This window comes from Anguilla anguilla, chromosome 16 (genome assembly GCF_013347855.1).
Source record: "Anguilla anguilla isolate fAngAng1 chromosome 16, fAngAng1.pri, whole genome shotgun sequence".
Lineage (NCBI taxonomy): Eukaryota > Metazoa > Chordata > Actinopteri > Anguilliformes > Anguillidae > Anguilla > Anguilla anguilla.
Genome location: NC_049216.1, coordinates 8,720,234 through 8,746,403, shown reverse-complemented (window position 1 = coordinate 8,746,403; position 26,170 = coordinate 8,720,234). Strand labels below are relative to the sequence as shown.

General features: G+C 44.0%; 2 protein-coding genes across 2 annotated transcripts; both read left to right on the top strand.

Moving 5' to 3' along the window:
- Positions 1 to 1,752: 1,752 nt before the first annotated feature.
- On the top strand, positions 1,753 to 5,940 carry LOC118215556 (alpha-1,6-mannosyl-glycoprotein 4-beta-N-acetylglucosaminyltransferase-like). Its single transcript, XM_035396450.1, has 3 exons — positions 1,753 to 1,917; positions 2,906 to 3,149; positions 4,769 to 5,940. Exons 1-3 carry the CDS (start codon positions 1,753 to 1,755, stop codon positions 5,938 to 5,940), a joined length of 1,581 nt encoding a protein of 526 aa, XP_035252341.1.
- A 5,222-nt stretch (positions 5,941 to 11,162) lies between these two features.
- rassf10a (Ras association domain family member 10a) lies at positions 11,163 to 14,233 on the top strand. The gene has a single exon (XM_035394919.1). It carries the CDS (start codon positions 11,564 to 11,566, stop codon positions 12,959 to 12,961), a length of 1,398 nt encoding a protein of 465 aa, XP_035250810.1. The 5' UTR covers positions 11,163 to 11,563; the 3' UTR covers positions 12,962 to 14,233.
- The last annotated feature ends 11,937 nt before the right edge of the window (positions 14,234 to 26,170 follow it).

Below are 26,170 nucleotides of genomic sequence, written 5' to 3'. Positions count from 1 at the left end.
TGAACTTCTTGATATCTGTTTTATCTTGTGACAAAGTTTTAGAGAAAAAACGGTATAAAAATTGCAGTAACTACAAAACCCGACTCAAAACCATGGCAGACCGCAGTAAGTGAAGTTACTGCGGTCTGCTTTGGGATTCTACCGGCCGATTTTACGATCTACCCATCTAAGTTACCTCACGCGACTGCTTTGGGATTCTACCACCAGCCGATTTCACCCATCTAACCTCACACAACAAAGCTGTTTAAGATGGCACTATCCAGGGGAAAGAGGATAGTGGAACTGGTGTTGAAAAGAAAATACCCAGGTACGCTAAGTAACGATGACATTAAGCGTTGAGAAACTAGCAATCACATTATAAAACACCTGTCAGCCTCGCTATATATGCTGACTGACAGGCGATGTTTAGTTAGCTAGCGTTATCTTACCTGCTCCCTGTAGCTGTAACATTATCATCTGTAACTTCACATCATCGCCGATGCCATGTCATGCACTTAAAGATTGTTTACAATCTAGCCTACGCATTGTAGGAATACGAGTGCGGAGAAAGAAGCGCATGTATCCGCAAATAATATAGATTAAAAATGTGCACAATTTCGTACTGCAAATGAAAATAAATGTAGGCTATAAGGCCTAGGCTACTCGCTAAAACTGCCTATTTGGGGAGAGCTGGCTATATATGATAGTATTGAGTAGCCTATTTTGTGGATTAATTGTATTGATACTCAAGGAAAATCAGGGAAGTTTCTGCCACTGCTTAGTGATTAAAACGGATTTTTCTAAATCGCATTTATCATTTAATCTCCCTAACACAATGCGAAGAAGCTGTCTGTCACTTTCCAATTGATTAGTCAGATCGTTTGCATGCTTGTTAATCACTGAAAATTAATTAAAACAGTTTGAGATCAATTAGTTTAAAGGAAAGTTTTGCGCTCCACCAAAACACGCCGCTGTTTAAAACATGTAATATAATGAACACATTGTACTGTGATTCAGTGTAGCCTTGTATTTATTCATTGTGTTAAATAGTAAAGACAAGGATAATGAAAATTATTAATGTGATTGTCATCAAGGCAACAACAGTGGTGGTGATGACAACGATGATGAAATTGAAGATGATGATGCAAAGTTTAATTGATAGGAAAATAATTATCTAGATAGGTGAATAAGTAAAAAAGTGAAATGAAATGATATTAAGACTAAACGTCTAAAATTCTCAATTTGTCCAGACTTAATTAAACATGCACAAATCCATAAGTAGAGTTGTTAAATAGCCTACTGTTAAATACAATTATAACAAAATCAGTGTCAAAATAGTTTTTGTTCACTGACAACACAATATAAAAGCTGAGAACATTGTAGTTACTGCACTTTGCTTTTGCATTGCTCTTAGAACCATTTAAGGCAATGCAAAGGCAAAGTGCAGTAACTACATTTTTGGGGTTAAAGGTCAAATCAGCCATCATGGTTTTTGGGCATAAAATTTACCTCATGAATACATGTACAATTAGTGCAATATCACTGATATACCTATAACACATTTGGCTGGCCAGTTAAAATACTTTAAAGCCATTTTTCTCAGTTTTACCCTTTGCGTAGTTACTGCAGTTAGGCTTTGTAGGGCAGTATAGCCCTCCGCAGAAATCGATTTGACTTGAAAACTGTGACCTAGGGATATTAGAACGTGTGTTGTGTTTCTTATTTTATTTTTTAAACGGTCATTTCCAGTTTTTTGGTCACCGAGGTCCAGACATGCGCTGTCCGGGCTGCAGCCGGCGCTGCTTGGCCTGGTTCTACAGGTACCTGCCAGTCCGCTTCCTCTTCCTCCTGTGGCTGTTTTTCACTGGCTCCTTCATCTTCGTCTTCTACACGAACCACTCCAGAAGCGGCTTCAGAAAACACTTGGTTTCCGAGAGGGTGAGTCTGCGTCGTCTTCCCACTTTTCACACCGCAGGACTTTCCGGGACTCGTGAAATGCACATACAGTACTGGCATAGCACAGTGAGCTACAGGCTCATTCTGGGACCCATCTCGTGCAGCCTCACCACCCATTTTGGGTCCCGGCTCATAGTTTAATAAACACTGGCTTCAGGTCATGTAAACCAATGTAATGCACTGCCGTTCACCCCGTATTTGTTCTCTCTGATATTGTTCCGGCGTGGGATGGTGGGGTGGGGGGTTTAATGCTGCGTTCTCACCGAATCCGGCGAGGGCGCGTGGTGGGGACTCGTCGGGCCCGCACGCTCTCCGTTTAATGGGCGGTAGTATGCAAATAGTGTAGGTGGGCTCCGCCAAACAGATGCCTCCATACCAGTGACGTAGCCTACCACGGAACACAGCCGGCACCTGATTGGATAGACGCTGGGCAGCCGTTGGTTTTGGCTTCCGTTTTCAAAATGGAACAGTATGACAGAGCGTTGATGAACTTTCTCTTTTTCCACCTAAACTGTCCACTGAATATATTTGTGAAAAGATTTGAAATAGGCAAAGCAGTTAGCGGAATCTTGGCTCATGTTTGACCTGCAGCACCTGGTTTGAGAGTTTGATCCCAGTTGCCAGAGCCAGAGCAAGCTAAGTCGGTCGCCTTCATTTGCATAGAGTGTGCGTTCTATGCAAATACAGAACCGGCGACGGCACCAGGCCGGCACCACACCACCCTCTGGACCGCCTCCATCCTGCACCGCGCAGCCTGTCCGTAGAAACCGAACAGGATGCGTCGAGTGCCGGATTTGGTGAGAACGCCCCCCCCCCCCCCCCCCCCCCATTAGCGGCGTGTGAACAGCTTCCGGACGCCGGCGGTCATCGGCCACCGCCCCGACCCGACTGTCCTTCGTCACGGCGACAGGCGTGTTTATGGTGTCATTAACGTGTGGGTGGTGAGTGCGGCCCTTTCTGTGTGACGCAGGGGACCGCAGAAAACAGGACCGCAGAGGACAGGACCGCAGAGAACGGGACCGCAGAGAACGGGACCGCAGAGAACGGGACCGCAGAGAACGGGACCAGTGGGGTTACCGGAGGTGCCAACGCGACCCTGGCCTCGCCTCCGGTTACCTGTCCGCTCAACCGCACATTTTCCTACCGAGAGGACATAGCCAGTCCCCTGAGGATCCCATACCAGATACTCGCAGGGGAGCGTCCACGCTTCAGAAGTTAGTATCTCGGATGATAAAGGTCCACTTCTCCTTTCCATATGCAAATGCTGAATTTCATGTATTCCTACTGCACCTCAGAAGCTCAGCTGCCCTAACAACTGGGTATAATTGTTATATATATATATGTGTATATATATATATATATATATATATATATATACAGTGGGTTCCAGAATTATTGGCACCCTTGATAAATATGCACAAAAAATGCACAAAAAAAACCATTCGTCCATGCAGAACGTTTCAGAATCAATGACCCCCCTCCATATTTGACAGTAGGTATGACGTGCTTCTCCTGTGCGCATTCCTCTTTTGCCTCCAAACATGTCGATGGTGTGCTATCTGACAATAGCACTCTCTTCCAGTCATAATTCCAATGAGGTTTGGCAAGCTCCAGATTCTTGGTTTTGTTTATTGTGCTCAGTAAGGGCTGTCTTTGTGCCACCGTTCCAAAGAGTTAGTTGGTATGGAGGTGCCATTTTATGTTTTTTTAGACTTGTTGACCGCAAGAAACAAACCAATCTCTGCAATTCTTAAACAGTGATCCTTGGGTAATTAATGGCCTTCCTCACCGTCCGTGGGGACAACATGCACTTGCTTCCACTTCCTGGAAAATTTGCAACCATTCCATATGTTTTACACCTTTTTATTATTGCCCTTACAGTGCTAAGTGGTATGTTTAACCGTTTATATCTTTTTTTGTACCCATTACCACACTTGTGACAGTAAATTACCATTGGTCTCTTCTGAATTGACAGTTGTTTGGCTTTTCCCATCCTGATGGATGACAAAGGGATTTTGTATGCTTGTTACCTCATTTTTATTCTTTAGTGAAACTGGAAGTGATGGAATGACACAACATAGTTCCTTTAGACTGAGATGAATTAAATTAAGTAAAATTGTATTGCCAATTTCATACTGCTTGATTTTACTTACAGTAATTGTTAGGGGTGCCAATAATTATGGCACCTATGGTTTTCAGAAAAGATTAGATTACTTAATAAAAAAACATTGAAGCATGAGCGTAAATGTATTGAAATAAAAGTATATAGTTTTCCGATATGTTTGAAAATAACATGTAGATTATTATCTGTCATTTTTTATATGCAGCCTTTTTTCTTCATTTTTATTAAGGGTGCCAATAATTCTGGAGCCCACTGTGTATATATGACATTATAATAAGATTTGATTGCAGAACTTCATAATATATTGACAAATGTTGAAGTAATTGTCATTTTCAGATACTGAAAGATGTCTTTATGAAATGTATTGCTGTGAAGTATATTATATTTTCCAGAAAGTCTGTGTATGCACAAAATACTGCCGTATATTCCACTTCCATAAGGGCAGCCTCAGCTTCTGCCTTCTTCCAAGGGAAAGATCACGTTCCGTAGTTAGGCTGGGCTTCAAAGCTGCAGCGCTTGGATGAACTTTAGCCATATTAAATCTAGGACGGATTATCCTTTTCAAGCAGATCAAGATCAAGGGAGTGTTTATGACAACAAAAAACAGTGTTTTCATTTTAAAAATATGACAGCATGTTCCACATTCTTAATGTTAAATAAAAGAAAAGTATTAGCACTTTTGGTCACTGAAAATGATTTGTGTTTGTGCAGAATACATATCCATAGGAATATCTTCAGTGAGAAGAAAGAAAGAGAACTACCTGCTGGGAACGCTGCGGTCCGTTTTCCAGCAGTCCCGTGAGTCGGATGTTGAGGACATGGTCCTGGTGGTCTACCTGGCCGACTGGGACCCGGCGGCCCGAGAGCAGACCGCGCGGGAGGTGTCGGACCGGTTCCGAGGGCAACTGGCCGCCAGGCGCCTGCTCCTGATCGCCTCCCCGCGGGCGGCCTACCCGACCCTGGAGGGCCTGAAGCGCAACTACGGCGACTCGGAGGACCGGGTGCGGTACCGCTCCAAGCAGAACGCGGACTACGCCTTCCTGTCCAACTTCTGCACGGGCCTGGCCCGCCACCACCTGGTCCTGGAGGACGACGTGCGCTGCGCCAGGAACTTCCTGCTGTCCGTCCGGAGGAAGGTGGAGGCCTCCTCCCGGCCCTGGACCACCATGGCCTTCTCCAAGCTGGGCTACATCGGGAAGCTGTACCACGGCTCCGACCTGCCCGCGCTGGCCCGCTTCCTCCTGCTGTTCTACGACGAGATGCCCTGCGACTGGCTGCTGGACCACTTCTTCCGCTCCAAGGCCCAGGGGGAGCTGCTCCGCGTGCGGCCCTCCCTCTTCCAGCACGTGGGCTCCTTCTCCTCCTTCCGAGGGGGCGCCAACTCGCTCAAGGACGACGAGTTCCGGGAGCGGGCCGGCCCCTCCGGGGACAACCCCCCGGCCGCGGTGTCCACGGACATGGAGGCCTTCGAGGGGAACACCCTGGAGGCGGCCTACGAGGGGCTCGGCTTCTTCTGGGGCCGGCGGGTGGCCAACGGGAGCCACGTCTCCGTGCGCTTCAGGGAGCCGGCGGCGCTCCGGAGGGTGCGGGTCCTGACGGGCTCCCCGGAGCACAGCGGGGACGTCCTGAGGGCGGGGCTGGCCGAGGTGGGCTGGGCGGGGGCCCGCGGAGGGAGCCTCGACGCCTGCCAGACGTACCGCAAAATAGGGCGTTTCGTGAACGGGACTCTGGACGTGGAAGGGCCGGGTTTGGGGGTCAGAGGGCCCGTGGACTGCCTGAGGGTACGGGTCACTGAAGATCAGAAAGAGTGGCTTATCCTCCAAGACCTCAGCGTTTGGATAGAGAAGACAGGCAATGCAACCGTCAAAGAGCCAACAAAATGAGCATTTCACAAACTGATCTCTCAGCCCTTCTTGTTTTGTCTTGTCGGTAAAAGTAAATGATGGCACTTTCGACATGACACTGTCACAAAAGATACATTATCGTAAAAAAAAAAAAAATAGATTTAACTATGCCAAGTTAATTTTCAGGATTGAATTAAAACTTAACACTAAAGTTAATGTTCTAAATTTTTACTGCAATTTGGTATACGTTATGTGATAACCGTGAATTTGAGAGTTATTTTTTTATTTACCAGGATGTGACTTGAGACCATTTACAATTCCAAATTGAGGAGGAGCATGTAAAATTTTTTTGAATAAATCGGTTAATCAACAACCCCTCAAACGCACTTGTTTACATCCCAGTATACCATCAGGATTTTACCCATGAGCCTCCGCTACCCGTGCGGGTGCTATCTGGGTGTGAATGGGTAAATCCAAATCAAAGCAAATCATTCACAAGGCATTCTGGCATTTATGATTTTATGACAAGATTACCATCAGGCTTTATGAACTTGAATCAGTTATTGTGCCTTTCACATTTCATTGGGCCTCTAATGATGTGTATCAGGTGTGACGCAATAATAGCAGAGCTCTTTGTGAGTGCAAGTACGGCTCCTGAGTGTTTCCTTTGGACGCTAAAGACGCACACCATAAGATCAGGCTGGGTCACCATAAGATCAGGCTGGGTCACCATAAGATCCGACTGGGTCACCATAAGATCAGGCTGGGTCACCATAAGATCAGGCTGGGTACGAATATGATCAGGCTGGGTCACCATAAGATCAGGCTGGGTCACCATAAGATTAGGCTGGGTCACCATACGATCAGGCTGGGTCATGAATACCATCAGGCTGGGTCACCATACGATCAGGCTGGGTCGCAAATACGATCAAGCTGGGTCACCATAAGATCAGGCTGGGTCACCATAAGATCAGGCTGGGTCACAAATAAGATCAGGCTGGGTCACCATAAGATCAGGCTGGGTCACCATAAGATCAGGCTGGGTCACCATAAGATCAGGCTGGGTCACCATAAGATCAGGCTGGGTCACCATAAGATCAGGCTGGGTCACAATACAATCCAAGCAGTAGTTCCCTCCTGACTGGACTAACTCAGCTCTCTTTTAGCTGACCTCCCTGCTCCTGCGATCAGACCCCTCCAGCTCATTCAGAATGCTGCAGCTCGCCTGATGTACAACCTGCCAAATCATTCTCATGTTACCCCCCTTCTCATACATAAATATGGTTCGATTTTTAGTTTTTATTCACATTGATTTGAAAATAGTGACAGTATTCATCTACACCTGATACATTCAAACATATTTAAAAATCAGTCAGGCATAGAACAGCGTCCTAAAAATATTCTCAGCAGGGTTGAGGAGCTAGCTGTCATATGAATGTACAGGCTCTCCATCAGAAAGGCCTAGTACTACTAGTTGAGCACAAGAGGGCGCCATACTCCATAGATTGTTTGATGATGACCATGCCTCGTACAACTCGCGTCAATCTATTTCCTGCACAATCCACTCTCAAACCATTCGTTCAGATATCGTTCTCGTCCATGTGAGAAGCTTAAAATCACGTCACAGAAATCTAGTCAAGGTACGATGGCTACTGGGTAAGCCAATGTTCCACACTGAGCAAAAACAATTCAACGCAGGCGTGAAATGGGAGGATGTGATTGGCGGCTGGCTTTGAGGAGACCCCCCTGTCATTTGCTAGGTCAGTGTTTCCCAAACGGTGTGCTGCGGCACTCTGGTGCCTCGTCAGGTGTGCCGTGTGAAAAATCCGTTTAAATTTTTTTAAATGTGCAACTGAAAAAAAAAACATTTAATGGAAAAAGCTTCATTTACAAAAGTTCTCTAGCTGTTATGAATATTCATGCACATCTCCTCAAATCAGAACCAAAGTTGTCTAGCTGCTATGAATATTTATGTTATTCTCAAATCAGAACCAAAGTTCTCAAACTCTATTTACTTTCCATAGGCTGTTGAAAATAAACTTTATAAGTTATTGTTGAAGGCTTCCATTAACAGTACATTTTGGCAATACCAAGCAATCAGCATACATACAGAACATGATGTATTATATACACCAGACCTGAGTTCATTACAGCTTTATAACTTAAAATGTAATAAATAATAGTGAACATAAGTATGTTCTGCTGTATTGATTGGATAAACATACTTAGGTTCACTTATTGAATGTTTTATGTTAAAAACGTGTTAATTTGCTAGAACCTCATAATTGCAAGAAATAAAACCTTTATTTGGACATTGGCTCAAATCATCCTGCAGCACAACTGACTGTTAGCTAGATACATTACCCATTTTCTCCTCCTCTGATAAAGTGATCTCCAGAAATTACACTTGACAGATGATATGCCCCATCAGCAGTAGGGGGTGCAGAGATGGAACTTTCCATGAATGTAACTGTCAGTGCACAGAGGTCAGGCTCATGGGGAGATATTGTAACTGTGCTGGGATCACACACACACACACACACACACACACACCACAGTATGTGGACACCTGACATCCAACATCTCATCCAAAATTTTAGGCATTGATATGGAGTCGGTCCACCCTTTGCTGCTATAACAACTTCCACTCTTCTAGGAAGGCTCTATACTAGGTGTTGGAGCATTGCTGCAGGGATGGGCTTCCAATTAGCCAGAAGGGCATTAGTGAGGTTTGGCACTGATTGGGTTTGGCTCGCAGTTGGCTTTCTAATTGATCCCAAAGGTGTTGTATGGGGTTGAGGTCAGAGCTCTGTGCAGGCCAGTCAAGTTCTTCCACACTGCTCTCAACAAAACCATTTCTATATGGACCTTGCTGTGTGCCTGGGGGCATTGTCATTGAACGTTGAAACAGGAAAGGGTCTTCACCAAACTGTTGGGGAAGCACAGAATCGTCTAGAATGCCATTGTATGCTGTAGCATTAAGATTTGCCTTCACTGGAACCAAGGGACCTAGCCCAGACCATGAAAAACATCCCCAGACCAAGGGGTGTCCAGATACTTTTGGTCACATAGTGTACATAGAAATGTGCATACAGACACGCGCACAGGTGCTGCAGCACAGAGACACACAGACACGCACACGCACCCATATACACGCACACGCACCCATATACGCGCACGCGTAAACACGTGCACGGACGTGCGTTCACACAGGTGAGCGGCCACAGCTGCGCAGGCACTCACACAGAAGCGCACTCTGTCAGCCTCTCGCTGCAGGTGAGTACATGAAGGTGCTGTGCAAGGCTGTCAGGATAAAAGGGCGTTTCATTAGCCCTCAGAAGAATGTTCAGGCTTCTCTGGTTTTCAAGTTGTTTGACTGGAGATGAAGTTGGTAGCTCAGATACCATGACAGCAGTAACAGGCACCACATTCACTCAAAACACAGCTGTGCTCTAGCAAATCCCATTAGTATGCACTATGCAGTATGCAGTATGGTATAGTGGTCTTGTAGACTTGTAGAAGTGTGGTTTCTCCGGTACAGGACAGAGATGGGGTTACTTGTAATTTGTTCACAATGATTACAATGGCTCACCCTATCAGTCTGCGTGGGGCGATTTACTGTGTTATAGGTCAGGGAGGGGCCAAGACAACGATGGGGTCAGCAGGGATGTTCAGCCTGCGAATGAGGGTTGCTGTTATTCAAAAGCAAACACAAATCAGAACCCTCTCTACCTGCATGTCTGACACTTCCTGGATTTACTACATTGTGGCCAGTCCTGTGTGTGTGTGGATGTGCATGTGCGTGTGCGTGTGTCTGCGTGTGTAAGTGCGTGCGCGTGCATGTGCGTGAGGTGTGTGTGTGTGTGTGTGTGTGTGTGAGTGTGTCAGAGAAAGACAGAGAGATTGGCTTCCTATTTTATTCCAGCCCTTTCATGCTTAACAAGCTAGGAAACAGAGTTGGGTATAGTTCGCAATCTGGAAAGCTGCAATCCTTTTTGTGTAGCAGTACAGTGTAGTTTATATAGTCACTTGTATGGTGATGTCATAACCTTCAGTTAGTAGTTTAATACAAATTCCCCCCCTCCCCCTCGCAATACTACCACTCAGGTTATGAAAAGTGAAAACCACCCTAACCAACAAACAGGTGAGTGCCTGATTGTCTCTGCTGAAAGACTGCCACAGGAGTTTGTAGTGATCTCAGCAGTATTTCAGTTCCCATTTTTAGGGGTTTTCCTCCTTTGAAAGCCATTTCACATGGAGCTCGGAATGAGATTTGACTGGAGGCATTAAGCAGAACTGAGAAAACACTGAAAAACACTTGTCGACATTGAAGACAACAGCCAAATTTTCATTTTGCCCAGTGATTCCTTATGCCCTTGATTGTCTCCTGTCGATTTAGGGTGCTTTTCTTATTTCGACCCTGGAAAAAATAAGTCCAAAGAAAAAACATGTTGTGCCCCTGACCTAAACTACACCTGCCCCGGCCCCAAGTTAATCAGAACGAGAAAGAGCCCACTCACCCAGAGGGAGAGAGAAACTCGTCTTTATGTTCCACACAAAGCATAAACAAAGCTGAATCCTGGGATATGCACACGTTCCCTTTCAGGCCCCCGGTCCTCGCGCAGGGAGAGCGCTGTTTTCAACCTGAAGAGCCCTGGGGAATGCACTTAGGCGCTAGTCCTACTAGCGCAACTGGCGCGGTTTCGAAAAAAAAAAATCCCTCCGTTTTTTTGCCATTAAGACTACAGTGTTCTCTTTCTCGCGCTCGCTCTGTAAACTTTTGAGATCACTTTTCAGATTCCTTCACTTCAGTTCATATTCAACCTGCGCGTGAACGATTGATATCCGCGTCGACCGTCTTTGCATTGTTGCGTTCTGCCGGACTGAGAAAATGAAACCATAATGCGATATTGTGCTTTGGATATTGACACCACGATACTGCATTTTGTGGACACTTGGGGCCGAGTGTCTAAAAAGACCCTGCTTCAGCCCACACCCTTTCCCCTCTCCCTGCACCGTGACAGAGCAGCCACTTTCAAAACAAACGTGTTTTGATTACCACGGAAGTCCCGCTGCAATAGAAAATAGTTTTAATAACTGGGCTTCGATAGCTCTGCGGAATCTCCTCACGACTAAGTTTGACAGCTTTAAGACAGTCTTGAGCAAAATGTAAAAAATAAATAAATAAATAAATAAACAATGGGAAAGAAGCAGAGCTGAAAGACAGATAAACAAATATATAAAATAGTGTGACTCCGGAGAGGGGCGGGGGAGTACAGGTCCAGCGCAGGCGACGCAGTGTTGCGTATTGGCTTTCATTCACCAGTCAGCGCTCACATGCTGCGAAGGCGGACACACGGATTTTCGAACTCCTGCGTAGTGTTTGAAAAGGACCTCCTTCGCTGAACTGTGATGCATAACGGCGCATACCTCCACAGTGAGCGACAGCGCCTGTTAGTCAGCGGGGATGATCTGCCACAAAATGAAACGCCGGGTTCACAATTCCTGAGGACACGACCGGAACCGACAGCTTGACATTAAGTAAAATGCAAAACAACGGATAACCCTAACGCAGCTAAAAAAGTTGATTTTTTCCCCCCTGCGTGCTGAAACCAAGTAAACGTACTGGAACAATCTTTATGAAGCGTCGGTTTACCTGAAAATGGAGTTGGAGGAATGCAAAATATCCGTGTGGGTTTGTCGGGAGGAGAAGCTTGTCTCTGGGCTGTCAAGACGCACTACCTGCGCCGATGTCGTCAGAGTGCTCCTGGAGGATCAGAACTTGCAGCAAGGCGCTTCTGCGGCTATGCTCTCCGGGTCTCCACAGTCATACTGCATTGTGGAGAAATGGAGAGGATTTGAGAGGATTTTGCCGAACAAAACCAAAATCCTTCGTCTCTGGACCGCATGGGGTGATGAACAAGAAAACGTGCGGTTTGTGTTGGTGAAAAATGCGGCGTCCTTACCCAACAACGGACCTCGGAGCGCGGAGGCGCGGGTCGTACTTAGCAAGGAGAGTCCTTGCGTGTACAAGGGAACAGCGAGGGCAACGATGGCTTTCTCCCAGGAAAAGCAGCGGCGTATTGTCAGAAAGGCGTTCAGAAAGTTGGATAAAATCAACAAAAAGAGAGAGGAGGCTATATCAAAGGACGCCTCTTCAGTGGAGAAAATGGAAACTTTAGTACACCTGGTAATATCGCAAGACCACACCATCCGCCAGCAGATCCAAAGGATTAAGGAACTGGATCGAGAGATTGACAGGTATGAGGCGAAAGTTCACTTTGACAGGATGAAAAGGCACGGGATCAATTATGTGCAGGACACATACTTGGTCGAGGGCAAGCCGGAGGCTGAGTCAAAGAGGGACAGCGACAAGCCGTGCTCTGCGGAGGCTCTCGCTTGGTTCGAGGAGTACGCCAGCAGATGCGAGGAGGTCATTAGGCTGCAAGAGGAGCTGGCCGAGCACGAGGCGCTCATGGACAGTATTACGGTGGAGATCCAGGAGGAGCTGAATCAACGGTGGATGAAGCGACGGCAAGAAAAACTCTCGAACGCGGACGCGGAAGCCAGCGTCGAGGAGCCCGCAATTAGGGTAACTACAGCCACCCATGCGACAGGGAAGGACGTGGCTCCTCCAGAGCTTGACATTTCGTCGGAAAACGAATTGCTTTTCGAGGAGGAGAGAGTCAAAACGCAGCTGGACACGAGTTTATATATTGGTCTTCGCTTGAACACGGATTTGGAGGCTATTAGAGGTGATTTGGACATGAGCCAGGGGCTGTGGGATGCGAAAGTAAAAGAGCTACAGGATTTACTGGAAAAAGTGGAGTCTCTGGATTTTGAAGAAGCTGTGAAACCATCAGTTAAGGGCAAAGCAAGTGGCTCTGTTGTGACCGAGACCGAATTGTTGCCTTCTTTAGAGGCAAACAGCGGGTGGGTGGAACAGGCTCGGGGACTTTCAAAGAAATGCGACACTAATGACGAGGACTCGGACACCGGGCTCAGCTCAATGCACAGCCAGGACTCGGACAACGCACCTGTCTGCGAGTCGCTAGTATAACTGGTGCGAAACGCTTACACATTCACCCAGTAAATAAACTCAGGGAAACGTGCATTTCACAACACCTAAACGTGTTATTCCCTCTGCTAAATGGAAGTGAGAGAAAAAAACGGCAACATGCGTATTAAGTTACATCAATTGTAGCATATCTATGATGTTGAACCATGCATAGTTTGCCACTAAAATACTCACCTGTAGTCTCACCGAGTTGTTCAGTAACCTAAGATAAATGCACAAAGTCCGTTATTCCGTCCGTACCACCAGGCATAGTATTGACAAGCTGAAAAATCAGTTATCTGCTTATGTGTTCCCAATGTATGTGCGTAAGTCCCAATGTTATTTATAACAAATGTGTAGAACTAAGGAACAATTGACGACTGCATTGTAATTGCTGAGAAGAAAAACGTGTTAGGCAGATGGATTTTGGTTTGTAAACACTAAGGTTGTTGTGGAATTAAAGGAGATTAAAATAAGAACGAATTAATTGTTTCAATGTATGCACGTGTAGGTTAAATAATTTACGCACGGGTCACTCCACGTTGTTAAGAATCTTGCATGGTATAAACATTTTTTTTTGTTGCCCGAGGATTATGTTTGGACCCATCCTACTCATCTAATGTATGTTACATATAAAAATAAATAGGCCAACTTTGTGTCGAGTAAATAATCTAAAAGCTAGTAATAGTTATTATTTTACCAATTAACTGCCCGCTGATTAAAATAATTCCGTTTTTAGATCAAAGTTCGGTTTTTCATTCTTCCAGGGGATTGCTTCCTCTTTGATATGTGTAGTGTGGACCAAAATGTCACGCACCGTTGTGCTTAATATGAGCCATACCTCGAGACCACCGGCGCGTGAAGAGATGTTATTCTTGACTCTTGCACGTTCTGACCGAGCAATGACGTAAAAGCAGATTGTATCAACAAAACCTTACATGCCTTATATGTAGGGATGCCAGACAGGCAAAGTGGATTTGGATTAAATATTAGCTATATAGATGCCTATTTTCCTGACACATCCCTGATGTTGAGCAAGTCTGTCATAACCATATGTGCTGAAAAGTACAGGGTGAAAACACGCTTTTAAAGTTTGTTGCTCGTGGATGTTTTTCCGCTCGCGAAGGTTCGCTGATGTGATGGACTTCGGAAATGATGTTGACTCACTTGCCTACAATACAGTTAAAAACTTCCACATAGCAACAGCTGTTCTTATCTACACCTGTGGATATCATGGGATTTGGCTGTTTCACAAAAAAAAAAAAAAACCCTGAATGCATTTCATTTGTTGAGTAATACTGCAAGGATTAAATTACACACAAAGGGTCTATTAGACAAGCTAACAATGCTTATGAAAGACACACAGAAAATTCCTCAGTCTGAATCCAACATCAGCACTTTCTGGTGAAACTGCTAATCACTTTAACTATGTGTATGATAAAGTATTTTCATCTCAGCAACTTGCATGATTTCATGGTGAAATTACACATCGGCTGCGATGTGTCAACACAACCAAATTCAGCAAGCAGTTTTAACATAAGACAATATACTCCTGTTGTAATATATTGCTGGTAAATATCCTTACCAATGCCTGTCAATTAGCACAACGAGGGAGTGTTTGATAATATTTCTGAGGGAATGGATATCCACTTTGTCACAGGTTAATGCATGCAGTATAGCCTTGACTACCATATAATTTTGCCTGGAGTAGCTTCATTTACATTTAAATGTTTCAGTGACTTCACCATGGCTAGCTTCACACAATGACTTCTATTTGTATGCCAAAGAGACACCAAGACAGGTGTATCAAAACTAGTCTCGGTTGGGAAATGTGACATGATCAGGAAAAACATAATAATGTGCATCTGAGGATGGTTGAATGCAGTCCATGTGTTGGTAGATTTAATACAAATACATACTGTTTTCATTTGCCTTGAAGTACATTTACGGCTGTTATAGTTTTCAGAATTATCTCAATCTGCCAACGTGATTTATATGTTATGTTCAGGCATGTTCTAGCATGCACATAATTAGGAATTGACATTGTAAAGTCATACACCATAATGGTTGGGACAAAGACATGTTTTTTTCTTGATTTGGCTCTGTACTCCACAATTTTAGATTTGTGATCAAACAATTCACGTGTGGTTGAAGTGCTTTTCTTTAAGGGTATTTTCTACACTTTGATTTCGCCATGTAGAAATTACAGCACTTTTTATACAGTCTTCCACATTTCTGTGCGCCATAATATTTGGAACAAGTGGCTTCCTAAATGTTTTTGATTAGTCAGGTGTGTTCAAATGCTTCCTTAGTGCAGGTATAAGAGAGCTTTCAGTATCTAGTCTGGATTCTAGGCTTTTGATTGCCTTTTGGAGTCTGTTATTGGCATTTGTTAACATGAGGACCAGAGTTGTGCTAATGAAAGTCAAAGAAGCCATTAAGAACCTGAGAAATAAGAAAGTCTGATAAGAAAGAAATTAGTCTTCCGAAAATCAACTGTTTGGAATATCAAGAAGAAAGAAAGGCGAGCTCAGTAATCGTAAAGAGTATAGTAGGCCAAGGACGACCTCTACAGTTGATAACTGAAGAATTCTCACCATAATGAAGAATCCCCCCCAAAACCGGTCTGGAAGATCAGAAACACTCTTCAGGAGGCAGGCGTGGATGTGTCAGTGACTATTATCCGCAGAAGACTTCATGAACAGAATCTGCACTTTAACCACGTGTGAATTGTTTTATTACAAATCAAGAAAAACTAAAATATTTTTGTACCAAACATTATGGAGCTCACTGTAAATTCACACTATGGAAAACATTGCTATTGATATGCAGCTATTCTCCACTTATATTTAGCAAGTGAAACAAACATTGATTTTAAATGTTGCATTAATCCCTGCCAATGGAAATATAACCACTGTTTACTTTATGGCACTAGCGTATACCTCACCTTTGTGTACCATCAGGACATGCCACTAGCTGCAAGCTCAGTTACCATGGAAAACATGAAATCTCATTCCCTCAGTCATGGAACGGCAGAAGTATATCTCACCTCCTCCGCTCCAGTAAAGTCAGCAAGGGAAGCCTTCTCACGCAGGGATTCCACGGGAGTCACGGAAACAGGCCCCAGGCGACAGCCAATCGGCCGAGGCTCAGGCGTGCGCCACCCAGCAGTGACTTTAGCGCGGCCGTTTGGCTAGCAGAGAGACTCCCAGCCGGACCCAAGTGGGAAGCGCGTTGAATTCGGAGCGAGAGAGCGGGAGAGATTACCGGAGGGTGAAAGGTCAAATTGCACGAGATCGTTAGCGGTTGGCGGCGCGAGGCTGGGGCGCGATGAGCGCACTGAACAGCTGCTGGGACCGCGCGGCGGGAAGCAGCAGGGCCCTTACGTAATGGCCCCCGATGCGGGGCCGGCATCACGCCACGCGCGGGTGAGCCGGAGCCGGGGGGGGGGGGGGGGGAACCGCGCGAGAGCGAGGACAGGGCAAGGAGAGGTCAAACGGCTCTCGACAGGGCAAATGTGGAGGGGAAAAGGGGGGGGGGGGCGGATTTCACCCGCCTGCTGCCCAGCCCTGAGCGTGGAAGTGACCCAGAGGGAGGGGTGTGTTTCCTAGCTCAGGTTCCCAAACTGTACTGGGGTCCGGGGACCCCTCCGGAGTCCATAAAGAAAATAAATATCACCTCATTTCAAAAAATCTTTTGATTATATTTACATTTTCAGATACTTGGTAAGCTGTAGGAATGTATTAAATATTTGCATTGCACTGATTCACTGCACCATTTACAGATGCATTATGTAGTGACATCATGATTTAAACATGATTTGATGTAATAATGTGTTAGGCTCTGAATTTCAGTCTTTACTGGAGTACTGGAAAACAGTGCCTGAAGTAACCAGTTTATTGAGTTGAGGAGTCAGATGGCTTCAGAGAGGAATAGGGTTTGGGTGGCAGTGTAGTATAATGGGTAGCATAATGTTGCATTATATCATTGAGCAAGCCTGAATGAGTAAATATCAGTATTCAGTGAATATCCAGCTGTATAAATGGGAGTGTATTATACTGTAAGGTGTGCGAGTCACTCTGGTAAAAGCCTCTGCTAAAATGTGAAATGGAGCCCACTGCTCTCGGTTACATTGTTGGGACGCTGGGATGAGTGGCCTTGTTTAAATCCTATTCTCTGGTAGGCCTGTTCAGCTTGGTCCTCACAACGACGCGTGAACTTGACAGGCTGGGGTCTGTAGGGGGTCCGGTGGGGGTGCAGGTCGAGAAAGCGGTTGGAGTTGGCTGGAGTTGGTTTGGGTGGTGCGCAGTGAAGACACCCCCCCCCCCCCACTGACGCTCCCAGCCGTATGATGTGTAGACTCATGACATGTATTCATTGTCCTGCATAACAGCAGGAGGGAAAACCGTGGTGATCTGAAGGCCCCACAATCTTGAGCAGAGCTCACTGCCTGCACAGCACTGTATGAAGGAGGGAAGGAGGGAGGGAGGGAGGGAGGGAGGAGGATGATAAGCGAGGGATGAAGGGGGGGGAGGGTGATAAAGATAAAGAGATTGAAAAGAGGGCTTAATAGCAAAAATGTTCCGCGGTTGCGGAAAGGGGTTCAAGGTTTGGATTTGTGAGGATGAGACGGGGAGCATCTGGTTGGCTTAGTCCGCGGTGATCCGAAGGGATGCGGGTAAACCGCCAGCTGACCGGGAACGCGCCACCTTTCGGAAAAATACCGAACGGCTGTCGGAGGGATGGGCAGGGCTCATTGTCTCACCTCAGGATAAGATGGGCTGCCATCCGTTTTGCTCTATAGCCTGCTCAATCTCCAAAATAAAACCTTCTTAAAGTCTTCATTTAAAGGAAAGGAATTTAAACATTAACTGTTTTGTGTGTGTGTGTGTGTGTGTGAAGAAAGTAAAAACCCAAAGCACTATTATGTCCGTTATGACTTTAAAAATGTCATTAGAGCTGTAACACAGTACTCTGGGTAAAATTGCAAATAAACCCTAACAACTAACAGCCGTCCACTGAACTTCAGTCAACATTGGTTCATTTAAACACAGATAATTACTGCTAACAACTGTCTTTGACAGTTTTGATTAGAGCGAGGCTGTTTACAGAGTTTTAAACACTTTTCATTCACGCTGACTGAAATCCTCAAATCCCTCTGTGAAGCCATTAAACGTTTAATGGAATGAAGTTTAACTGTGGGAGCCCTCATTGGCAGAGACGTTTTCATTCGGTTCGGCAAGTGGTGCGGATAAAATCCATTCACACGTAATCCCATTTCGGGACTGTGTGAGGGAAAATGGACGTCACATTCCAAGACTTCAAATACCTGCTACTTGAAAAGGTAGGGGAAAAAGGAAGCATTGTGAGATCGTACGCCCCCTTTAATGGTTACATTTTCGCTCGAATGCGAGCCTATGCTCAGGGTCCCCTTCAATTCTCTGCAAAGTGGTTTGGCCTTAAAATATGTGGAGTAATCCTCCCCCCTTTGTCCTTGATGGCTAAACACTATAAAGCGCCAACATTTTTGAACCTCCGCCCCGACGAACACAAACAACTCTTGGACGGGATCCTACAATTTAGAACGGCGATGTTCGTTGACCTGACACTCCTAATTCATAGCTCCAGCAGAACGCACACGCAGACGCGAATGAAATTGTTTAATTTGCCGAATCTCGCAAGTTTGTTTGCTGTTTTTGGCAAATTGCTAAGATTTACCAAACCGAATTAAAACCGCATAGAAAGACGTCTAAATAAAAGCCCCTTCTTTGCTCCGCACCTTCAGAAACATAAGATATTAGTTTTCTGTGTGAACCTCCCATTCACTTCAACGCAATTAAAGTGAGAAACCTTGGGAAGGAGGGACAGAAATCCAGGAGAGAGGGGGCGGGAGATCCCGTCAGAGAAATTGAAAGTCGCGACCTCCTGAGCATCCCAAGTTTCGGTTTTAGGTCCGCTCTTTGTTTCCAGATAGCGTTCAATAAGCACACCTGGTGGATTAGAATACTGTTTTGGAGGTTATCGCCCGAGCAACCATTAATCTGAGACAGCTTGAAACATTAGCCAACCTCGTAACCGGAAAATAAACGTTATAGGCTACTAAACCGTTTCAAACGGTTCACCTCATGAATTTATTTGACGGTAAGAAAGTAGTGCTGCATACATTTTGAAATTAGTTTTAACTACCTGTATTTGGAAGATATTTTAATAAGTTTAGTAGCCGGTCTACGCTTCCATAAAGAGTCTAACGTTTAAGCAGACAGGTCCCACTGGTGAGGCACTTAATATGTAAACACATTAGAGTGAGCTTACAGTAAGACACGCAGAAACGGAAAACACTTTTTCAAGTCCATATTTTATGTGAGAATGGGAAAGGGCACCTTTGTCAATGTGGACTCACGTGGACAAATATTTATCTTCTCGTGAGTCATTTCAGGTCACATGTCAGAGACTGCTATACATTTGTTATTTCTGCTTCTGTAAATGTAAGTAAATTCATTCTTAAAAAGTGAAAATCAGTTTTACCAAATTTTCCTGTAACTACATGCATTAATGGTTCGTTTTCAAATGGCTGACCATAGAAAAACCCCTCGTACATTCTGGCAAGAAAAACAAAAACAATGTACAAGCACTGTGCAAGACCTGCATCTTGCGATCACATCAACAGCAGTATTAACCCTTTCATGCGTGGTGTCTACTACATTGAACAGGGCTTTTTAAAAGTCATTTTTAATGTGTTTCCGTGGAAAAGAAAATACATAAGGCAAGAGTCTTATGACCAAAACATCGAAAACATTCTAAAAGTGAAATTAGATATTTTTTTTAGATGGTAATAAATGATATTTAGTAACTATGGTGAAGTCAATAAATATACATGGGTTTGATGCAATTTCTGATGAAAAATGTATTTCACTGGAAAATAGAAAACTAGATAAATGTCCTTTTTTGATTCAGATAGATAGGGAATTATGCTTGTTTAAACAGTGAAACTGTTTTAATCTGATAGGAAATCATGTTTTTTTCACAACCATGCTGAAATAAATTAAATAAACACATTTGAATTTCTTTTAAGAAATTTCAGATGAAAAATGTGCTTCAGTGGAAAACATAAAATTCAAAAGACTTGTGTCCAAAATGTGAAAAATGTAAAATTTAGGAAAAAAAAAAATTAAATTCAGATTGATAGAAAATCATGCTTGTACAACAAACACAGTGAAACAAATGAACAGGAATGTGTTTGAAGAAATTCAGGTTTAGAAATTTGTTTCAATAAAAACTTTTTTTTAAAATCTTTTTTACATCCAGAAAGAGGGTGAAAAATACAAAAATTTTGCAAATGTAATTTTAAAAAATTCAGACATTTAGGAAATCATGGTATTTTAGCAACAAAATAAAATAAATTAGAAATGCGTTTTAATACATTTATGGTGAAAAATGTGTATAATTGAAAAACAGCAAAATTCAAAAGACTTATGTCTTATGTCCAAAATGTGAAAAAATGCAAAACATTTGAAAATGCCATTTTTGATTCCGATGTGTAGGAAATTGTTTTATTTCACAACCATGGTGACATTTCATTTTAGAAAATGTTTTGACAAAAAATGTGTTTCAGTGGAAAACTGCAGATTCAAAAATTCCAAAAAGTGAAAAAAATGTAAAAACTTTTTGGAAATATCATTATTTTATTCAGATAGATAGGAAATCATGTTTATTTAGGAACCATGGTGAAATAAATGAACATGAATTTGTTTTAGGTTTACAGTGAAGTAAATGAACAGAAATGAGTTTTAAGAAACTTATGATGGAAAAAATCAGTTTTAGTGGAAAATGGCAAAATACATAACACTTACATAACACAACAAAATGCCCAAAATTTGAAGAAAAAAAGCAAAAATTTTGATGATATAATTTCTTTATTCAGATGGATAGAATATCATGTTAATTCAACAGTGCGTTGTGTCCAGAAAGTGGGGAAAAAATCCAGAAATTTAGAAAATGTCTTTTGTTCAGATTGGAAATCACATTCATGTACCAAACATAGTTAAATGAATATAAATGTGGTTGAAGAAATGTATGCTGAATAATGTGTTTCTGTGGAAAACAACAAAATACACTAGACTGTAGTGTTCTGTGCAAAAAGTGGAAAAAATGTTTAAAAACATCTTTAAAAAAATAAATTCAGATAGGTAGGTAATTCAATTTGTTTAACAAGCACAGTGAAATAAATTAATAGAAATGTGTTTGAAGAAATTTAGGATGACAAATTTGAAATTGAAAAACGGAAAAACATGAAGGATTGCAGTCTTATGTGTAAAAAGTGAAAAAAGCAAAAGTTTTGAAAATGTCAGGTTTTTATTCAGATAGCTAGGAAATCATATTTCTGCAACAACCACAGTCAAATAAATGAACAGAAATATATTTGAGATAATTTCTGTTTTTCATTTCCTATATATTTTACACATTCTATACTCCATACCTTGCTAGTTTTCCACTGAATAAAATTTCTTAAAACACATTTCTATTCCTTGGTTTTACCAGGTTTTTCAATTAACAAGGTTTCTTGTCCATCTGAATCAAAAGCTGACATTTCAAAATATTTTTTTTCACTTTTCTGGACTCAGATATTCCCGATTAATTCATGCACTCTGCCCGCTCTGAGATTTGATGCCTTGTCCTGAGATGTGGTTGGCCAATGCCTGGCAATTTTTGTGTGAACTGTCCGGACAAGAACACCCCCAAGCACAAAATTCTGCCTGCAAATGCATCAGTTCATGTAGTGAATATGGCTAGTGTCAGGTTGAGGCAAGATTTGGGTTATGTTCAGGAGCTGCCATGGGGTTAATTGTTTTTGTATAACCTAAAAATGTTTCTCTTTTTGGAGGCAAGTACACATTAATATGGCTAAGATTAAAGTTGGACTTGGGGTTAGGAAAACAAGAAGTCTGAGGGTTTGGCCATTTTACGGTTCAGCAGCTTGAAAAAAGGTTAGGACAGCTTGAAGAAGTTTTAGGATGTGAGTTCATTTTTTATTTTGGATGAGCCAAAAATTTTCTCTAGTGGCATGGCATCTATGACTTTAAAAAGATGCATAATATTTGCATGTTTTTCAGGGAAAACATTTTTTTTTTTTTTAAAACCTCACACATTATTTAGCATTTGCATTATTGTATTCATTATATTTACTCTGTTTTTCACTAATTTTAAAGGAGTAATCAAATGTTTTCAAAGGTACCTATGGCTTAAATTAGGCTTTTGGGCTCAAATTAAGGTTCAGCTAGCGTTAGGAGTTATGGCTAAGGGAGGATAGCATTTGATTAGAGCTAGGGTTAGCTTTTGTTTTTGAATAAGTTAAATGTTTGTTCACTTTTATGAGGTGTTGTGCTGCTTTTTCAAAGGATGTATGGACCACAGATTTTAGTTTGGTGCAAACGGGACCACAGCTAAGCTTTTGCTGAGTAGTACTTTGTGCTGAAGACCCCTTCCATAAATCATGCTAGACGGCTCCCCAACTTGACTCACCTATTCCACACCTGGGCCCAATCTAACATGTCTCACATGCTTTATATGTAGGGTGGGAATGCTGATGGTAAATATGGGTCCACCCTCGTATAGAGATCACGTATTTACTTTACTTTGGCTCCATTTCTGGCACCTTTGTGAGTTCCTCTGAGATATGTGTACATTTGAAAGTTCAGCATAATTCAAACAGACCTCTCGACTCAAGTTCTTGGTTATATGTGTGCCCCTTGCTCCAGCTAAGCACGTTACAAATCTAAAATACTAAGAATCTAAAAATGTAAAAGCAAAATTAATCACACACCTTGAGAAAAAAGAAGAACCCCCTTGTTTCTCACCTTCCTGTGGTGTCACAGGAGGAAAGACCAGCAACTCAGAGGAAAAAGGCTGGCGTTGCTGAAGAAAGTTTCACTCTCAAAAATCTGTGAATTTGTTATACTGCTGGGAATCTGCTCCAAAAAACCTCCTCCAAAAATCTACCCTCAAAGCCAAATACTCACAGCCTTTTTTAGGTGCTCTCTTGACCCGTTCCTCCAAGCCACTCACACATTTTCGTTATGGCATCAGGGTCAACTTCTCCATTTGCCTTGAACATATCAATTCAATTTCACCTCATACGCTTCATAAACTCCTCCATTCATTTAACGCATTAGCTGGTCTAGTCTGACCTGTCCATTTTCTAACCCGCCGCATCTGTCTCATGGCCTTGTGTCTGGCACTTGGGGGTGCCGCTGGTGTCATCGTCCTATTTCGCTTCCCCTTTCTTCCCTTGCAGTTGGCCTTTCGCTGAGTCTTTATTTTGACCCGGCCACCTTGCCCTTCCTCTTAGAGAGGAGGACAAGCTGCCCCTTCCGTGACCTCTGCCCCCCTGAACGGCTCCGTCCCGCGGCTGTTCTTCCTCTTCCTCTTCCTCTTCCTCCGGTTCCAGCCGTCTCTGCGAAGAATCGCTTTTACTCGAACACAGGCCTCGTTCTCATCGCGGTAAAAACACATCCTCGATATTTTTCACAGTAAATAACTTCAACCAAATTTCCTTGTCAATTTCCTTGTTTATTGTTGACAGTGTATTTAAATCGCTTCTCACTCATCTCAATGAACAAAAAAAAAAAAACATGACAAAATAAAATTTAAGGTGGTTCCATTTACACTTTCAGAGGCAAATCACACAGTATGGCATGTGCGTCTTATGCAGTATGGCGTGTGCGTCTTATGCAGTATGGCGTGTGCGGGCACGTCCAGGCCTGGCTGTGCTCTTACACTTGCTTGCGTCCCGAGGAGCCATACACCTGTCATTCTGAACAGTCACGAGACGCTGCCCTCCAGAGCCTGCGGAAAGCCGAGAGAACCACCTGCAGGAACGGGTGGAAACAGGAGAACCGTGACCTATATACATTCAGCGTTTCCAGGCCTTTTGTGACGGTTGCTGCAATTAAATTCCTTTGTGTGAAAAGTACGTTGCTTTCAAGTGGAAGCCTGGAGTCGCTGTCTGGGGAATAACGCAATAAACATCTCGGAGAAAGTTTTTTTTCAAAATGGAGGCCAGCTCTGGAGCTGTGCTGCGGCCCTAAACCGGAGCAGATCACCTGGACTGGCTGCTCTGAGGTCACGTCCTGTTTGCCCACTTACTGGCCGCCGCGATTGGCTTTCCAGGGACAGGGCAGGGCAGGGCAGGGCAGGGCAGGGGCGTGAGATAATTTGGTAGCACGCTCGTCTGGGAAAAGGATATAATTTTGCCAACTGAGGGTGAAATTCTCAGGAAAGTTTACGGCTTCAAGTCCATTATTTCCATTTCTCAGGGACTCTGCCTATTTTTTCTCTCCCCAGACGCAGGTGTGTCCACTGCCCACTTTCATGTTGTTCGGAGTGAGATTTGATGCTGAATTGACATTTTCCCTGATTAGCCAAAATGCACGGTCTGACTTGTGCGTCCCAGTTCTCTTTGGGGCCATAATCAGATACTTCCAGGTCACTCTGTAAAGACCTATAGGAAAGGGGGGGGTGGTGAAATGAATTGTCCAGCGTTTGGTTTTGTGAATGGCGAGTTCTGGGGGTGGGGGGGGGGGGGGGGGGGGGCTGGTGATGACCCGTTTCCAGAGCGGTTAACGAGGTGTAATTACTCCCGTCTCTTTGATCGCCACCGACCCACCCCTCCCGCCCGGCGCCCTTTCACCCCCTCAGGCCCCCGCCCCCCCGATGAGGCCCTGCCCCAAATTCCCTCACGCACCATTACCCCCCCCCCCCCCCCGCACCATTAATACGGCAGGTATCGCCGTGCGGTAACGAGCCAGAGCCACTCCATTAAGCCTTCATTAACTGCGGCCTGCCGGTGCCCCCCTCAGCCGAGATTAGATTGCGCCGGTTCTGAGCCGCTCCCGGCTAAATCCCACAACGGTCGCAAACCCCACCAGGAATCCCTGCGGCGGTATCCCAGGAATCTCGAGGGTACTTCCACTGGAACGCTCCCGGATTCTCACAAACAACCCAAAGGCCCACCGTTGGTTTCAGCTCACTCTTGGTGCTATAGGACGCTAGCCATGCGCACGTTATGTCTGAACTACCTTTGTAGTTTTTTACATGGAAGTCTAATCTGAGGGTGCAGGTGTGGTCCAAATGCAGACGGGCAAATGGGGGAAATGTTGGCTTTAAAAAGCACCTATCTTTGGACACCTCCATAATTTGCCTATAATTTTTGCATCCAAAACACAATAAAAAAATCATTCTGATTTTACCATCATGTAAAATATTAAGCCACAAAATAAAATAGTTATTAGCATTTACCAATCTGCAAAAATTATTCTGTATTCCATTATAATTAATTATAGTCTGCAATTTGATAAGAACACTGTGAGGGTGCATGGATTCGAGAGTTCCTTTGTTTCCAAAACCCCCAGTACTCTACATTTTATGGTATCATGATGTATGTACTATACCTGGAAGAGTCCATTTTGGCTCCATTTCTCTATTGTGTCCTTTTCATTAGGGCGGTCACTGTTAGTGTGGGACTAATCCGGAGGTGGGAACTACTGCCACTGTATGACATGTAAACCACACTGCATTACAATACACACATGCTACGGCACATGGTTTCACCTCACAAATGTTTGGCAATGGCAGCAATCCTCACACTAAAAAAAAAAGGGAGTAATCTTGCGGGGTGCTTTCTGTTTGAGGGGGGCTGGGAATGTGACAGCCCACACCTCATGGGTGCGGAGCAGTGGCGGTTATTAGTTTCTGGCTGTAATGGCAGAGATGGCGGCGATAAGCGAGGCTCGTCGGGCTGCTGTGACGGGCGCAGTCACACAGGGCTCAGCTTTATTAGACTCTGATGACAGCTCGCTGCTCCGGCGCCATCTGACAGGCCAATTATACTCTCTCTCACACACACACACACATGCTCACACACACATACATACACATGCTCACACACATGGTCTCACACACACGCACATGCTCACTCACACACACACTCACACACATGCTCACACACACACACACACACACTCACACTCACACGCAATAAAGTCTTCCGCAAGGGTCTGAAATTTTCAAAATAAAAGTTGCAACGATAAAACCATTATTACATTTAACATCATGGAATTAAGCTATAATCAAATCTGCCTTCTTACTGTCACACACGTTTGCTCTAGCTATCCAGCAAAATACGTTAGGTGGGGTAGGAGGGGTGAGTGGGCGGGG

What these genes read in the sequence shown, in the direction of transcription:
- LOC118215556 (XM_035396450.1), top strand. Translation starts at nt 1,753, where the DNA reads ATGCGCTGTCCGGGCTGCAGCCGGCGCTGCTTGGCCTGGTTCTACAGG. An exon ending in AACACTTGGTTTCCGAGAGG is followed by an intron (nt 1,918 to 2,905) that starts GTGAGTCTGCGT and finishes TGTGTGACGCAG; the next exon opens with GGGACCGCAGAAAACAGGAC. An exon ending in GGAGCGTCCACGCTTCAGAA is followed by an intron (nt 3,150 to 4,768) that starts GTTAGTATCTCG and finishes GTGTTTGTGCAG; the next exon opens with AATACATATCCATAGGAATA.
- rassf10a (XM_035394919.1), top strand. Translation starts at nt 11,564, where the DNA reads ATGGAGTTGGAGGAATGCAAAATATCCGTGTGGGTTTGTCGGGAGGAG.